Consider the following 18,225-nt stretch of genomic DNA (forward strand, 5'->3'; position numbering starts at 1 on the left):
TTCCCTGATTAAAAAAAAATCCCTTGCAACCGAAAGATGCGTTAGATATGAGTTGTTCACTACAGTGGTCATCTATAGCCAGGGCTCCCATGTGTCCTGGAAAACCTGAAAATGTATAGACTAGTTTTCTAGTCATGGAAAACACCTAGAAAATGATCAAATTTGATCAAATGTCCTGGAAATAGGGCATTCAGTAGTGTATCGTAGTGGTCTATTCTGTTGCCTACCAACACAGGGATGGCCAGTTCAAATCCCCGTGTTACCTCCAGCTTGGTCGGGTGCCCCTACAGGCACAATTGGCCATGTCTGCGGGTGGGAAGCCAGATGTGGGTATGTGTCCTGATCTCTGCACTAGCGCCTCCTCTGGTCGGTCAGGGCACCTGTTCAGGGGGGAGAGGGAACTGGGGGGAATAGTGTGATCCTCCCATGTGCTACATCCCCCTAGCAAAACTCTCACTGTCAGGTGAAAAGAAGCAGCTGGCAACTCCACATGTATGGGAGGAGGCATGTGGTAGTCTGCAGCCCTCCCCAGATCAGCAGGGAGGGTGGAAAAGAGATCGGGATGGCTCGGAAGAGTGAGGTAATTGGCCAAGTAAAATTGGGGAGAAAAAGGAGGGGACAACCAGAACAAAACAAAAAATGTCCTGGAAATATTTTTTAAAGTCATGAAAAATTATGACATTAGGTTGTAAAAAGCATGTATCTTTTGACCCACTGAGCACATTTATCAGCATGGCAATAAAGCTGATTCTGATAGGTTTATCTCAGGTGTTTTAGCTGCGGAGTTTGCTCATCGGTGCTTTAAGTTTGGCCGTATGTTCAGTGACCAGCTAAGAGTTACGCAGTCTATTCAAAGACTGCTGGGGCTTCCACTGATAGTTAATAATATATCATATTGACCTTCTGTGACCATCTGCTGTCATGAATGTCAAAGCTAAATTTTCCTGGAATATGATTTTCTAAAAAGAGTGGAAACCCTGATATCAGCATTGCTTGAGCCTTGTTATCGAAATTCAAATTATTTGCTTTTTGTTTTTTTGGGGATGCCATTGAGAGTGGTACTGGCACTTTGTCAATGTCCAGCAAAAACCATACATTTTGGAAATGTGCCGATATTCATCTTATTACTTGAACTAAATGTGTTTGTGCCCATTGAAGACTTGTGAACACCTCAGTATTCCTGGACAAAAGGAGTGGTTTACAAAGCCTGTTAAAATGCTACGTTTGGTTACAAAATGTTGAAATAGTAATAGTTTTGTTTTTTGGGGGTTTTTTTTCCCACTCCCTGCTAAGTTAGCTCCTTTGCAGATGCGGGGTTTTTGCCCAACAGTGGTGACTTGTAAAGCTCGGTGATGGTGAAATGCCCCTCGTTACCTGAGGCTGCTGCTCTTCTACATAACTGAAGTTGGGAAATGAGCGTTACTAATAAGGTTTCGGCCAACAGGAGGGGCCAATCAGATGCAGAAACAGGAGGAGGAGCAGCAGCGCTGTGTGTCACTGTGTATACGCGTGCGTGTGTATGCGCGCGAGAGAGAAAGAACGGCTAATCTATCACCATTGTAGGGCAGGGGGTCTATTCCTCAGCCAGTTGCACTGTGCCGGGGCTTATCTCCGGCTGTGTCTTCAGCTGATGGATGACCGGAGCAGGCAGGCCTTAGTGTGTGTGTGGGGGGGGGGGGCAGGAGGGATGGACATGCAGAGGAGAGCAGTGGCCCCCCAGTGGTGTAACAGAAGCCCACCCAAAAACACCATAGACAGATAAAAGCCACTGAGCCGGCCCCACCTCCCACTTTGCGTACACAGTGTCTCCTGTTGGAACCTGTAGATCATTTTGAAGTTATCCGCAGTGCTTTTCTTTATTGGACCGCTGTCTTCAGAGGGCTCTCTGCTGTTCACCTTACAAGCAGGGTTTAGTGTTGACAGTGTATTTTATCACCATTATGGTACAGTGCCAGCAGTGCTTTTTAGCGATGTTAAGTAACTAAATAGCAGGCAGGATGGGTGTGTGCTGGAATTTCCTGTCACCTTTTATGTCAGTGAAGCCAAAGGAAATATAGGATGTTGTTTTGCTTGCCAAAGGTTGGCAGCGTATCTTCTTGTCGCATTGCTGAGTAAATGAAAAACACAGGTTTTACCCTCACAGTTTGAAAGGCTTTTGACTGCGGAAGTTTTTGTTTTTTTGTTTTTTTTATCGGAAAGTTTTTTCCCCCCCTTAAATGCAGTTCGGTTTAACTGTTTCTAAATAAAGGATCGTCGTCTCATAATGAACTGTGTCACTGTGGAGAAGATGTGGAGTCTCTCATATTTGTCTGTGTGGTTGTGGGTCCCCCTCCAGCCCCATCTCCAAGCTCGCTGTGATTTCCTCTCGGCGCGCTGTGGCCAATCTCATTACCAGCTGATCTGTCATATCAGGCGGCAGTGTTTTCTCCCATTGGTTTTGGATAGTTCCCTGATTGTCCATGGGCCCTTGGGATTTCTACACACTAAGCTTGGAAAGGTCAGCTTTTAACAAGTCAAGTATAATGACTCCGTATTGCGTAAAAGTGGCTTTGTTTACTGTTGGCCGGCTCTGGGGTCTGAATATTTTAGTGGCGTCAGTGTTCTCCTGAAATGACATTTTGGAGGAATTATGTTCTCTCCACTGGGCCTGCTTGTCTTATCATAATGATACCATCTTGGTGCATATGCCTGCACAATCCTTACCAGTTTTACAACTTTTTAACAATCAACTCTCAGGCAGGAAGTGTGTGCTCACAACAATGGCCTTTTGAGTCATTCAATCTTGATCTCCTCCTGCCTTTATATTTCTCCTCGCCAGCTTGACAATAGTGCACTGTTATGCGCTGAGGGAAGAGAGAGGGGAAAACTCAGGGAAAAGAGCCAGCTCCCTGGAACACACCTCCGACAGAGAGAAGCCTGTTGTTTCTGCTCTGCGGCTGGCCATTTGGTAGATCTTCCACCCTGCCTCCTCCCTCCTCCACCATTCCCTCTTCCTCTCCCTTCCTCCCCCCCCTCCCCTTCCTCCCCTCCTCTCTCTCTCTCTCTCTCTCTCTCTCTCTCTCTCTCTCTCCTCCTCTCTCTCTCTCTCTCTCTCTCTCTCTCTCTCTCTCTCTCTCTCTCTCTCTCTCTCTCTCTCTCTCTCTCTCTCTCTCTCTCTCTCTCTCTCTCTCTCTCTCTCTCTCTCTCTCTCTCTCTCTCTCTCTCTCTCGGGTCTGGCTCTCTCAGCCCCTCCTCCCAGGCTGCGTTGCCTGGCAACAGTGGGCTGGAGCAGTCGGAGCAGGGGCAGAGTGATTCAGGGAGCAGATTGGCGGAAGATTTATTAGCTGGGATGGAGAGCAGTGAGCCCAGGCAGCTGAAATGGAGCCTTAAACTGGAGCCGACATGTACAGAGGGGAGGAGGGAGCCAGCGAGAGAAAGAAAACTAGAGGGGGTGGCAGAGCAGGGAGCGAAGGTGATTGCATACAGACGGATGGACAGGCTGTGCAAATATTACAGTAGGGGGAACATAATTAAGATGACATAATTGGGTCAGAGATACGGGCCTGTGCGACAGGTCTAATTGATTTCTGCCACAGCGGGTTCCACAGCCCTGGCCCAAGGTAACGAAGCAGCGCTCTCACTTTACGGCTGCTGAAGCTGCATTAAGCAGATCATGGAAAACTACGCCACCTCATCTATCCGGAGATCATTCACGTATCAGTGGCTCCCCAGGCAGGTTTAGGCAAACCTTTTCACACGCAAGGCTTTTGAGCAAATGTTTCTCATGATTATGTAAGTGGCTTTGTTTCCCACCTGTCAAGGAGGTCCTTCGCTTTTTCTTGATATAATCTCTGCAACAGCTTTCCTCTGGCTGGATGGAGCTCTTTGGAGGGATTTGATTGACAGTTTAAAGGTTTTCTGCTCATAACCCATTGAGTTTGGTGGTGGTGGTGGTGGTGATGAAGGGGGGTGGGGGGTGCATGTGGGAGCACTTGTGTTGGAGACGGCTCCATCTGCTGGCTAATCAACCACTACACCTCCAGTCAGATAATGCAAATGAACCCTACATTCTTCTAATCACTGATAGCGCAGTCTCTTCATATTGCGGTCAATGAACATACCGGACTCCATCTGGCTTTTGTTTACACTTCTGTTTTAGTCTTAACTGAGTTAGGGTTTTTTAATAGTTTGGTATTCACATTAACAGTGTGTTGTTTTGCTTTTTTTTGTTATGGAAAGTTGGAATATAGAGGGTTTTTTGCATATGGGAGATAATCACAGTTTTTGACAGCACTGGTTGCTGCTGCTCCCTTTCTTTTCCCACACTTTCCTCTGTTTTGAAGTGGTTATAGTTTGCTGCTGTATCAATCTTGTGTTACTTCTGTATAACTGCACTTTGTTCCCTACCATAGCAGAGTATGTAAACAATATGTGGTTACATAACCGACTGTACATGGCGTGGAAAACAGAATCCACTGAAACACAGTAACTCCATTTCTGGTTTTACAGCCAGCTTGTCTCCTTTCACCGCGTCCAAGACCTTTCTCCACACAAATTGTACCAGGCAGCCTGCCCTCTCTCACTCGTAGATAGTTGAGTTTGTGTCCCTGTGGGTGTGTGCGTGTGTGTCTGCGTGTGTGGACGGGAGCTCAAGCCAAGCTCCGAATACATTTAAAGGAGCACATTAATTTCCTCCATAAAGAAAACAGGGAGTCTGGGTGAAGGTTTGTGAGAAAAAAAAGCGACTTGTAAGTTTGTTTATGTGTGCTGGAGGAGACAGAGAGCCTGGCTCTGGTAACAGTAGAAGCAGCAGATAGGGCTGAAATGAAAGCCGTGCCTGACACCAGCCTGCAGCTCAGTGATCCGCTCCGGGTTTTCCAGCCTACTGCGAACCAGAGGCTCTCTAGCAGAAAGATCACATGTAAAGCCTTCCCCTTTGTAGTGGAAGAGCAGAGAGTGACAAGCTATTTCTTGCTTGTAAAAAAAAAGCGATGTACTGTCGGAGACACTGTGGATTTGCCCCTTAATTTTTCCTGTACCTGTGGCTGGAGGTAGAGATACGTGCTGTGCTCCCTGAGGACTTTTCCTTGCTTTTTGCCGGAGTTACTTTGGTGAAACGGTTGGCTGGGATCACTGAGAAACAGGGCTCGCCTCTGGAACAAGAAAGTAAATCTGTTGGTTGTCTGCTTCGCTGGTTATGAATGTTTTCAGCCTCCGCTTTTTATGGCTCGCAGTCTGTGACTCTTAAAGGAGAAGAAATGCATTTAGGTTGTTCAGCTTTTTGAATATCTGCTCCCGTCTGTTGATTCTGTTCTTGGTGTTCTCTTAGCTTTGGCATTTAGGCAACATTCAGTTTTCGTATAAAATTAAATGGGGGTATGTTTTGAAGTAGCAGTTCAATTTCTGTCATCGTGCTGCCGTTGGTGTCCTTTGGATTACCTTCCTGCCAGAGCATATTTGCACATTTTAGATTTTGACATATTTGACATCAAACCTGCACACACACACACATTTCAAGAGTTAGAATTTTTTTTATGAAACCAAAGGAAGTGCTGTTGTATTTGAAAGACAGGACAGTCCATGCAGTGAGACGTGTTTTGTCTTTCCTTTGAGCCCGCTAAGTTTTGACTTTGAACTTGAGACTTGTATCGTTAGCTACGATGTTTTTGAATTTATGTTGTATTTTTCAGCCCGTATAAAAGAGTGAGCACAATCTCAGCATCTCTCTCTCTCTCTCTCTCTCTCTCTCTCTCTCTCTCTCTCTCTCTCTCTCTCTCTCTCTCTCTCTCTCTCTCTCTCTCTCTCTCTCTCTCTCTCTCTCTCTCTCTCTCTCTCTCTCTCTCTCTCTCTCTCTCTCTCTCTCTCTCTCTCTCTCTCTCTCTCTCTCTCTCTCTCTCTCTCTCTCTCTCTCTGCCTTACTTGTCATTTCCTTTCTTATTTTGCCCTGACATGGCTGTGCACACTTCAGAGTTTAAATGGAGGCTACAGAGGTTTTTAGATTCTCATCGAACCTCCTCGACCACAGAAACATTTTCTGTTGTGGCGGTGCTAGCCTGTAACTTTATGTGGTTACATTTTAGCTGACTTCAGGGATCCTTTCTGATCAGGCTTCTTTTCTTTTCTTTTTTTTCTCTCTTTCCCTTTTCTGTGAAAAAAATCCAGAAGCGCTTCATTAAAGGGCTGAGGCAGTTCGGCAAGAACTTCTTCAGGATCCGGAAAGAGCTGCTACCCAACAAAGAAACCGTAAGTTAGTTTGTTTCCCTGTATATTTTGTAAACCTGCTTAGCATGTGTTTGTGTGTGTGTGTGGTGTGTGTGTGATGATGATAATAGTTATTTTTACTTATTGATAATTAAATTCTAAACATGAACGGAGGTGTAAGTCATTTCAAAGAAGGCTTCAACTGTAAAAAGCGTTTTAATTTGAGATTTTTAGCGTGACCGGTTTTTAACCCTAGGCCTTATTGATAAAACAGTAAGTGCTGTCTACCAGCCACTGTACTGCAGTTTTGTCAGATGTGCCCTTAGGCTCTCTGGAAAACACTTGTTATATCTGAAATTAGAAAGGGCTAGTTTACTTTGCTAACAGCCATTAAAACAGTACAATTTCTTATGTCAACCATTAATTAACAGCCGTAGTTCGTGTACGAGAAACAAGTTCTGTGAAATTCAAGCTCATCAATTGCGGAAAGTACGATGCTTGATCTTTTTTTTTTTTTTTTTGTCTATGAATAAGTTTTATTATTTGCAAATGCTGTAGGGCTTTGTATCACTTAAGAAATTCCTTGACAGTTGTTACACAACATTGCACCAAGTCAGCTACAGTTTTTATTAAACATGGAGGGTAAAATGTTTTATTCGTCGCATTTTTTAAAATTATACCAAGGTATTAGATGTAAACTCAGAAGTACTGCATTAATGACTTTGGCAAGAATTAGTCTAAAAAGCTTGTGGCACAGAGTATTTAAGCAGAAATGGCTAGCCTCTACAGCTTTGCATGGAATTATATTTAGAGGCTTATAATGGCTTAAGTTGAGCTCTTGAAATGCAAATTGTCATCACTGGTTCAGTGAGTAAAGAGGAAATGATCTCGGCACATAACACTTTCACTAAAAGTTTTTTGTAAATTGATTATTGTTGTTATTATTGTACTCTTAACTTGCATCATCCTTTTAACCCTGTTGAATTTGACTGAGTGCATAGATGCACCAGGGCAGCGCAAAAAAATAAATTCTAAACTTATGTCTCACTGTAGGCCAGTAATGTTAAATTATTTCCTGTCCTCTGAAGCACTTCTTTTCATGTCAGCTTTCTAAGTACGTGCAGAACTTTTCCGGACTGATGAGTAAAATTAACCCCACAAATCAGCGGAATCACTCCATGGGTTTCTTTTGATGTGACATATTGGTAGTTTTAAGGTTTGCCAGTCCCTGATAGGCTTCCAAGTCAAAGGAGACAAGGCGAGTTAATATCCGTCATGCTACAAGGAACCCTTGTAATTGTTTTGTTTATGTTCTTTGGCAGAGTTATGTTCCTCTGTTAGAGTTCCGCCCCTTCCTCTTCGGTGTGTGTGTGTGTATGTGTGTGTGTGTGTGTGCACGCCTGCATGTGCGTGTGCGTGTGTATTAATTTGTTAATCATCGTTGAACCACTGTGTGCACTGCTATATCGTAAAAATGGGTCAAATCCAGACCTAACAATGATTAACCCAGAACTGAGCAGTTAACCCAGCCACATTAGTATGATCAGTTAGTTGAAAGCAAAACATGGCCGCCACACAGGCCTTGTGTATGGGGATCCCTGGCACTGATATCAAAGCCTTGTTTTTACTGTAAACCTTATGAAGCGGCACAAGGAAGGTGCTGTCTGCTTAATAAGTATCTCTCTCTATGTTTTAAATACGTATTTGGCTACAGAGGGAATGCCTTGTGCATCTTATACATGGTTGCAAAGTCCTTTATGCCTTTCCCCTGGTAGGTAAATAATTCATAGACCTGTATTTTGTTTTAGACAGCAGTGCAGACCTTGCTGTATTGAGCGGAGCTGCTCCTTCTGGAGACGCAGATATGGCGTTGACTCAGACATCAAAGGAAAATCAAATGTGTTTGTCACACTTTTCACTTTCTCTTCCTTGTCTACTGTGAGGCTGGGATATGTCAGCCTTGTTTCTCAAACATCCCCATATAACATGTCATATTTTCACTGGAGAGCTCTCGAGTGTCACCTCCATTGTGAGTGTGTGAGATAGAATTTTTATTCCTCAAAACCAATTCGAACCTCTTGAATAAGAGATTAAGGTGTGTGAATACAGTTTCCTCAAAGAGGTTTTCCTCAATTATTTTTTACTGGTTTTGAAATTTATGACTAGTCCAGTTGATTGGCTATAAAGAAGGTATTAATGCAATTCAACCTGGAGGGGGAGTGTGCTTGGCAGGAGTGGTAATAGACCTCCTCCAGAATCTGGCCCTGCCACCAACACAGAGCAGGGAAAGATTAATTTTCCCCCTGCAAATGGAAAATAAACTGCCCTTTAAACATATGAAAAGAGGAGAAAATGACTGGGTGAGCCAGGGGAGGGTAGTAGCAGCGACCAGAGGAGAAGGGTAAGGTGGGGGTTAGCTCAATATAGACACTGAAAAGCCGGGGTTGTCACACAGAGGAAAAATGGAAGAAAAAAACCTCTTTGCTTATGATTGAACTTGCTTTTGTGTTGTAAGCCTGATCTGAGCTAGCGCCAGTCAATACCCTGAGGAAAGCTCCATTTATTTTCCTAATGGCAAACTCTCTCCTTGCTCACTCCCACACTCTATCTCTGGAACATGGAGCATAGCAATCTCAAGATTTTTGTTGGTCTGGGAAACGAGAGCGATTTTCTCCCTATCTCTCAGCACAGACATATATTTCTATAATTCAGCTTGAATACCAACCCGTCCAAGGAGTTGGCTCCCTGCATAAATGCGGGTGTTCCTGCAACTTGTCCTGCCCTGGGCCCTGACCGGAGCTCTGTGCTGATCCCAAATGCAGACCATAAAGCCCCTGGGCTGATGGCCAGGGCTCCAGCAGGCTAGTACATAGTTTCTGCCTCTCACTGTTCCTCCCGCTAGCCCCTATTAGCTGAGCTGGTCCTGAAGTGCCAGTGTTGCTCAAACAGGCAGTGCCAAGGCTAAGCACCCGGCGCTGTGTAAACACACCAGGCCTGACTAGCATTCAGGAATGCTTTATAAAGTCACATAAAGGCCCAGAGGGGGAAGTGGGTGTGTCATCTGACCGTCTGCAACTGGCTGTGCTGCCACCATTTCCTTCACTCCAGAGAAGACGTCATGGAAGTTGATCTGGTTGCTCCCAGTGTTCAAACAACTAAAAATGCTGAAATGGCAGATCATAGATAACTCTTGGCCTGTTATTTCCACTCCAAGAGTTTTCATGAAAAAGTGGTTTCGGTGGATATCAGTGGATTGGTCCTCGTAGCTAAACAGCGCAGCAAGAGCTGTGGATGTGCTTGCTATAGGCAGCTAAAGAGAACATGACAGTTGAAAATGGATCAAATTGGAACACTTAAAACACAACGATCTTTATAGGATTGTACACAGTTTCTTGGAGAGTGGCGCAATCTGCAATATAGTCTGATAAATTACTTTAAAAGTGAAATCTGCACTTGATGCGCACAGCAGCTGTCCACTCCACTTCTGCCGTTGTTTTGGATAGACTTTGTAATTGTTGTTTGCTTTATTTCTTGTGAATGAGAAAAGCCGATGCCACATCGCTCTCGATTCCTTTTGAAGCTTTCACTTGTCTCCATTACTCAAACAAATTCACAGTGGGGACCAGTAGCGAGATGTGTCATGTTTCTTGTTGTCAGTAGAGCAGTCATGTTGTCGCGGTACTCAACATAGCCATGGTTGCATACGGCATTGCGGATTGTACCTTTAATTTTGTAAAGATATCCAATAGAAGTGAATTGGTAATGCCACATAAGTGGTGTGAAGAAAATAATTGTTGAAAATCTGGCCTGCAATTTTATGATTTTAGATGTTTAGGTTTTTTGTTTGCCTTTTTTTTTTCAAGTTGCGAAGGCTTTTAGTAAATAAAAAAGAAAGAAACAAGCACTATACTAATATCCCTTAAGTTATATTCCAGATTGGTTAAGCCTTTTAGATTTAAGTGTTAATTGTTTGACAATTTATGTTTTTATGTATTATGTGGAAAAAACTTGACTAGTAAGAAAATTAAGTAAAACATTCACCTTTTCAATATTCATACATAAGGATCTACACCGATCAACCAAAACATAAAAACCACTGACAGGTGAATAAATAACATTGGTTATATCATTACAATGGCGCCTGTCAAGGGGTGGGATATATTAGGCAGCAAGTGAACAGAGACTTCTTGAAATCGACGTGTTGGAAGCAGGAGAAATGGGCAAGCATAAGGATCTGAGAGACTTTGACAAGGGCCAAATTGTGATGGCTAGACGACTGGGTCAGAACATCTCCCAAACGGCAGATCTTGTGGGGTGTTCCCAATGTGCAGTGGTGAGTACCCACCAAAAGTGGCCCAAGGAAGGACAACCAGTGAACGGGCAACATGGACACCCAAGGCTCATTGATGCGCATAGGGAGGGAGCAAAGGCTAGCCCGTCTCGTCCGATCCCACAGAAGAGCTACTGTGGCTCATATTGGTGAAAAAGTTAATGCTGGCTATGATAGACAGACGTCAGTACACACAGTGCATCACAGCTTGCTGTGTATGGGGTTGCGTAACCGCAGACCAGTCAAGAAAGCCCATGATGACCCCTATCCACCACTGAAAGCACCTACACTGGGCATGTGAATGTCAGAACTGGACCATGGCACAATGGAAGAAGGTGGCCTGGTCTGATGAATCACGTTTTCTTTTACGTCATGTGGACAGCCAGGTGCGTGTGCGTTGTTTACCTGGGGAAGAGATGGCACCAGGATGCACTATGGAAAGAAGAAAAGCCGGCAAAGGCAGTGTGATGCTCTGGGCAATGTTCTGCAGTGAAACGTTGGGTCCCGGCATTCATGTGGATGTTACTGTGACACGCACCACCTGCCTAAACATTGTTGCAGACCAAGGCAAGTTTATTTGTATAGCACCTTATCATGTACACCCCTTCATGGCAACGGTATTCTCTGATGGCAGTGGCCTCAGATTAATGTTTTGGCTGATTGGTGTATTTTCCGTCAAGAGCGAATCTTTGCAAATCAGAGTATTCATAATAGCACTCAAAAATATAATTTTCAAAGTCAGGCAGTTTACAGCAGAGTGCACAGTGTCCTTTACAAAAAGCATCATTTACCAGTCCATGATCTAATAATCTTAGGGATTTAAAGTTAATTAGTTTTAAAGACCTGGCCAGTGTCACTCCGTAAATATTAACACAATGTTGTTGAACTTTTAATGTCTCAAATCAAAGAATTTACCAATTTTAATTTGTTATTACTCTGTATGAATGATCAAAAAAAGGAGTCAATATGTATGTTAAACAGTAAGCTATTAATAGTGTAATTAATTAGTTAATTTGTTTATTTAAAAGGGACAGGTACAGATTAACATTGACGGTTGCCAGAGAGTTGTCTGATCTGTACATACTTTTATAGGTTATGCTAATTTCCACCATCAGTCCCTTAATGGAATATGATAGTACATCTTGGAAAGATAAGCTATTAAAGAATATTATAATGCAATATTATATCATTCAGAACTTTCCATAAGTGCCGGCTGCCAGCCAAACAGCCGACTACTCATTTAAGTCCAGCCGGCTACTTTAATATATTAATTTTTGATTCTAATAAAATAGTTTTCATTAACAAGTTACGATTCGCTATGCATGTACATTTATGACCACTAGTCTCCGTTTCAAAATAATGTGAGCATAATGACAGAGAACTGTGCCTGTCTCTCTGTATCAGTCCTGCCCCCACATGCTCCGTGTGTGTGCGCACGCATGTGTGTGTGTGTACCTGAGAGATCGTATCCTGCCAAGTCGAGAGCGGAGTCTGTCCTCAGTGTTTGACAAATATTAGCAAAATAATTGATGACAAAACACTTTAGGAATTGCATTGATTGCACAGGCGGGACATCCTCATTAGAAGGGCTACTTAAGCAAACACCGAAAAACACCGGTGGCAGCAATTTGACGATTGCGCAGTAAGTATTAAAAAGTCCACTGAAAGCGCTGCATTTTCCATATACACCACACACACATGTTTATGGGCTTAATGAATGAATGAATGAATTTTTCTTTATTTACATTGCACTTTTTACAGTAGAGCTGTCTCTAAGGCACATTGCAAACACACACTAAAACAGGCCCTTAAAATAACCTTGTTTATTCGTTGAATAAGAGTGTATTTATGCTACCAGTAAAACAATACATTAACTATCATTGTGGCATGGCTTGATAAAGCTTACTGTGAAGGTGTCAATAAATAAATTAAAAATAATAAATGAGGTCTAATGATTCTTAATTACAAAAGTTCTGATCTATCAGGAATAGCCATGGTTTTAAATATTAATAGATATTTATAGACTGTGTGGGCTGAATTGCCTAAGAAGCCTAATTCTCCTTAACAATAATTCACTACATGTTTACAATCAGGTAGGTGAACTCATGCAATAATTAAGCTCAATGTATATAGTAGTAGTAGTAGTAGTAGTATATGGCTGAATAGTGGCATTAGAATGTGCCAGAGGCCACCAAATTTGGGCTTTTACGGCCAAATCCCCCTCCTAGTTGGCTACTTTTTCCCCACTGGCTGGCTACTCCATATCCTTGTGGAAATCTCTGATCAGTAAATGGCTCTAAATATTATGTTATTAAAATCACACCACAACTAACCATAATGTAATGATGGGGTAGATCAGTCTGCAACACAATTATGTTTTTGGTTCTGCTTTAGCTGAGTTTTAACAGCAGTGGTGAAAGCGCTTTAGTCATGGATTTGTTCTATGTAGCCAGGTAAGGAGTTCCAAAGCCTTGTGCCTTTAATGGAGAATACCCCTGAGCAAAGGCAGTTCTGCAACGTCTGATTCAGCAATTACCATCTGTGGTGCTGTGTGTTCTCACCAAGAGTATAGTAAAGCCTTGATATAAAGGGATCAAAAAATGGATGGCACCAAATTTATGCAGACATTTAAAAAGGAATCTAAGATTGAAATAATCAAGGAAATTGTCAAAATTTAAAAGAGTGTGTTTCTTGGTGATGTCACAATGATAGCTTAAAGGTTTCTCATCCAGCACTTTGATGGATTGATTATATAGAGATGCCAAGGGTTTAATGGCTGATGCCTGGGATGGGGAGGTTATACAATAAGTTAAATGGAGGGGGGGTCATTGTATGCATGAATGTGTGAGATGTATGACAAGATATAAACTGTCTGATTTGTTTGACGGTCTGAAGAATAAAGCTAACCGTTATTGCTGCCTTTTTAATGTTTGTCAAATTTCAGCTGTGAATTCAAAGTGACACCCAAATTTTTTTTTTTTTCAAATGATGGACTTCTAATTCATTTCCCTGTATCATTACTCTTTAAAGCTCTGTGGCCAGGGGCTTTCCAATAGAGAAGCACATAGTTTTCTTAATGTTTAGGGTAAGAGTTTTTAAGCCAGAGCACCACCTTATTCAAGCAGATTGTATGTTTGCTGCAGCTGTAGTAGGTGTTTTTGCTGGTATGAACAAAACTGTCATCGGCATACTTTTGTAGCCGTATCCCTGTACAAGATTCTCATATCATTAAGTGATGCACCAATCAATCAGCCGGTGACTGGAATTGGCCAGTTTTTAGCTTGATCAGCCATGACTGGTGACCTGCTGGTCAGTCTCAGATAGTATATCTGATTCTGTGTTGGTTGAATTTACATGTATGTGCCTCAAAGTTGTTCATGTCACACACAGACAGCAACATCACAGCCACATACACACATGCTTAAACATGTCATCGAAAACCGCCATTTACTTTGGGAAAGTAAAACATGCTAGATAAAGTGGGATATACTGCAAATCATTTTCAGTTGGATTTTATTTGTACAAAAAAGTTCAGTCCAGTAACCTGGAGCACTCTTTAATTTTGAGATTTGTTTGATTGAGAGAAATTCCTCCTGTTATCTGGTCCAGTTTTGGAGAAAATGTAAGTTATTTAAGAGTCAATGTTTTATTATGAGCATACAATCGAATTTTCCATTGAAAGAAGTTACGAAAATGTTTGTGTATGCTGACAATTATAGTTCTTGGGGGAGGGGGCTGAATCGGCAGGTCAGACTTTTAAATAATCGGAAATCAGAATCAGTTAAGAAAATTGCAATCGGTGCGTCTATGTATCGTTAATGTACAAACTGAAACGTAATGGCCCAAGTATTGAACCTTGAGGGGTTCCTGTTGTACTAACACAGCAGTCTGATGTGATATTATTAGCAGTCACCATTTGAGTTGCTTTTTAAGTATGATTCCAACAATGATATAGCCTCGTTTGAACATTTTTATTTGGACAGTTTTGACTGTATAATTGTATGATTAAGTGCATCAAATGCTTTCTTAATATCTTGAGAAAACTGCACCCACTAAATTCCCTGTCCAGGTAGTTCTTAATATCTCCGGTAGGTAACATATTGCTAAATCTGTTGTATTTTCGTCTGAAGCCAAACTGATTTGGGTGAATAAGAGAATTTGTTTCCAATTATGGAGTTAAATGCTATTCCACCTTTTTTAGAACCTGGGAATATTGGAGGGTCTATATTTTAAGCCAGATTCGCCTCACCTGATTTGTAAATGTGAGTAATAAGTTATAAATAAATTACCATTTTATAATTTACAGCAGAACAAATATTAGCCACAGGGCTTGTAATCTTTACAGAGAAGGATCTTCTGGGCGAAAGAGCAATAAAACATTTTTTTAGCAAATCATGAAAAACCTTAATGCAAAGTTTTCTGCATCCTCTCTTATTTCTGGAAAAAGTTGATAAGTGCAGAGCTAATATGTTAAAAACCTGAAAGGACACACATTTGTTTAGGTGGACAACCACACAACAGTGTGAACCGTTTAATCATCAGTTAGTCATGTTTGCTTGCTAACATTAAACTTATCCTTTTTACGTTCTTGAACTATGTAATGCTATTGATTGTCCCTGGTTTGCGTAAGTTTCTCTTGACTTTGACAAAAAGGTAAAATAAAACCATAGCCAATAGTAAAGGCCCCTTATGTTAATATATTATATCTGTTTTCATTGTAGCGCAAAATTGTATAACAGAAGAGCCATTTTGTTGACATGGCATCCATCAAAGTGGCAAAACACAATGGCCGTTTTGCCACTTTGAATTTCCAGCTCTGTCTCTTACTCCCAGGAATCAGGTACAGATCAACCTGAAGATTGTGTGCTGAAACCCTTCCTACTGCAGCATCCTTGTTCTACAGGAGAAAACAAAGACTGTAGCCCCCCCCAGGCCCTGTCATTTACAGGACAGCATGGCTAACAGGAGAACAGAGCTCTCAACACAACCTCACAGCAGATGTTTGCCCCTGTGCAATCTGTAAAAACGTCAAATTGAATTCATTGCCATGTCCTAAACCCAGCAGCCGGAGCCTTGGGGATGAGTGGGGTTTATAAATACTTCGGTTCAAGCACTAATTAAACCCATTACAAACTAGGAGGCCTCCTCCAGTTGGCAACAGCTGTCAGGAGTGTGACAGAATAGCTTCCGTGTTTTGGTAAATGATAACGCTTGTTTATGCAGTGGAAACACTGTTGGCCGGCGGAAACCCAACAAGTATGTATTGATGTTCTCTCAAAAGACCACAGGCAATTTAGCTTGCCTTGCTCCAGTGTAGGCAAAAATCATGTTCAGCCTAATAGATGGGGCAGGGTGAAGGGGAAGCTCCTGTAATTGAGTTCTTTGGTATGCTCCATGTTTTGGTTTTGGGGCACTAGCTTATCAGCAGAACATGCAGGATTGACCAACCCCACTACCCCCACCTCCCAGGAAAAAGGCGCTATTGCTGCCCAATCTGCTTTCATTGGTAAAAGCGCTTACAGCAGGAAAAACACGAGTGCTGATTCTTCAGCATGTGCATCCCTGACCTGTGAAAGCAGAGCTTATTCAGTCATTCTTCAGCAGAAAGGCTCTGCACAGCAGGGAATGGTTGTCTGTTTAAACCAAGCTTTCACACACACTCAGCTGCACCAGCCAAGGCCTTTCTACTGTTCATTTTCTCTCGGCTGTCTGGGCTTTGAGGCATCACTGTGTTGAAGATCTATTTTGAATCAACTACATGGTGCTTTTGCTTTGAATCTGTGACCTTCCCTAAGCTGTATTTTAATACATCATCTCAGTGAATTGTGCACCTGTGGCTATTTTAGGAATGTGAGATGATATATTGGGTGTAATTGGATTTTTTCCCACCCACCAAATGTCAGAAAATGTCTGGCAAATATTTTAAAATGTGCTGTTCTTGGCTATAAAAAGCAAATCATTCACATTCAGTTATGTCTTATTAGGTCATAATGATAAATGCCAAAGTATTTCAAATTTCATCCTTTTATTTCGTTTCACCAGCCCTTTGCCATATATTAAAAATGTTTCTATGATATCAATTTATTGTCCAAGTAACAGCTAGTTATCTGCGTGTCGTGAACAATGCCCTTAAAACCTGAAATAATCTTAGCGCTTAAAGTTAGCATCCAGAAACCACATCTTGTACCACACTGCCGTTAGTGTTAATAAATTAAATTAGGTAAATTAACATGGATAAATATACATCATAAACATAACTAGCCAGTTAATATACTTGATGGGCAAAGCTGGTGTTGGGGACAAAAAATACAGCCTAATGTCCTTAGCCAGTTACAGTATGCCACAGTAAATCAAGTGCTTCGTGGTGAAAGAATATACTGTACCAACTGTCCTGCTTAGTGAGCAGTAAAAAGTACAGGGGTAGGGTCGATACATCACCATTAAACCTTGGTTTGATTTAGCTGAAAGATAAACATTCCCCTCCACCTTGCTATACTGAGTCAGACACCACTCCCTCCTAAAGCCTGTAGACTGTGGAGTGAGCAGGAGGAGCACAGGCTGGCTGCACTAATGGATGTTTACACAACTCGGTATCAGCCACTAGGACCCAGAAATCACATGCCCCCCCCCCCCGCCCTCTACTCTCTGGTCCTGGCTCACACATCCTAAATGTGGGAGAGATTTTTTTTTTTTAAGGAAGGGTTGTGGTTAGATTCAAGGTTGATTGTCCATTGTTATCCTCCATTGGCTCCTTATTCTTCCCTCTCGGCTCTCCCCTCGCACTTGGCCCTCCCTTCCCCTCCCCCTCCCCCTCTAGAACACTCCTCCCCCTCTGCAACTCTCCCCGGTTCTCTTCTCCTTCCCCTGCTCTTGCCAGTAACGGCCTTAACCGTTTGGCTTCATGTCAAAGCAGGGGCCTTTTGTGGCTCTGTCACAAATCTGCCAGGAAAAACAGAAACCATCTGTTCAGGCCTGGGCCTGAGAGGGGATGAGTGTGTAAATACATAAGTTTAGCCCTCGCCCTCAGCCCTGCCCGTGCACACAGGACCACCAAGCCCGGTGAAAGGTTGTGCACTCCCACCCAGCCTCTGCCGGCACTCCCAACTAGACTGAATGTAATGGCCTCAAAAATAACTATCAAGTGTAAACCACACATGCAGGAAAATGGGATCAGACAAGTCAGATTAATGAAGCAGCTAAGTAACATAACTACCACCCAACCAATGATGATGCTTTGATTTATGACAACTGTTAAAGTCGTTGGCATTGGATTCATTGATTTAGGATAGTTTTCAGCCATCACTTAAAGGTTTCATTGAGTACATCATTACATAACTGTATTATACGTATGTACTATATTTGTATTAGACTTGCTTTATAAAAATCTTATCCAAACTTTGGAGTGAAACTTAATCAAATATCCATCCATCCATTATTTGAACCACTTATCCTGCTTTCAGGGTCGCGGGGATGCTGGAGCCTATCCCAGCAGTCATTGGTTGGCTGATGTGGCCTTATTCCGTTCGATTACTTTACAATGGATATACATATATATAAAATGTATTATAATGTTAAAGGAAAAATTCACTATTTCAACCTTATCTCTGTTTGTCTGCGAGAGGGATGGAACATGAAAAACACCTGCAGGTGTTCCTGATATTTTCTGCATCTTTGAAGTGGCAGTGAAACAGGTTTTTTTTTATTGCCACCAAGTG

General features: G+C 42.3%; 1 protein-coding gene across 3 annotated transcripts in view; it reads left to right on the forward strand.

Moving 5' to 3' along the window:
• LOC130106715 (arginine-glutamic acid dipeptide repeats protein-like) overlaps positions 1 to 18,225 on the forward strand; it is a 42,438-nt gene that overhangs the window by 12,466 nt on the left and 11,747 nt on the right. For all 3 annotated transcript variants that reach the window (XM_056272938.1, XM_056272939.1, XM_056272940.1), the window contains exon 6: positions 6,142 to 6,222. In XM_056272938.1, the coding sequence (XP_056128913.1) occupies positions 6,142 to 6,222 (81 nt within the window). The remainder of the gene's footprint in view (positions 1 to 6,141; positions 6,223 to 18,225) is intronic.

The sequence above is a fragment of the Lampris incognitus genome, chromosome 2 (genome assembly GCF_029633865.1).
Source record: "Lampris incognitus isolate fLamInc1 chromosome 2, fLamInc1.hap2, whole genome shotgun sequence".
NCBI classification, from domain to species: domain Eukaryota; kingdom Metazoa; phylum Chordata; class Actinopteri; order Lampriformes; family Lampridae; genus Lampris; species Lampris incognitus.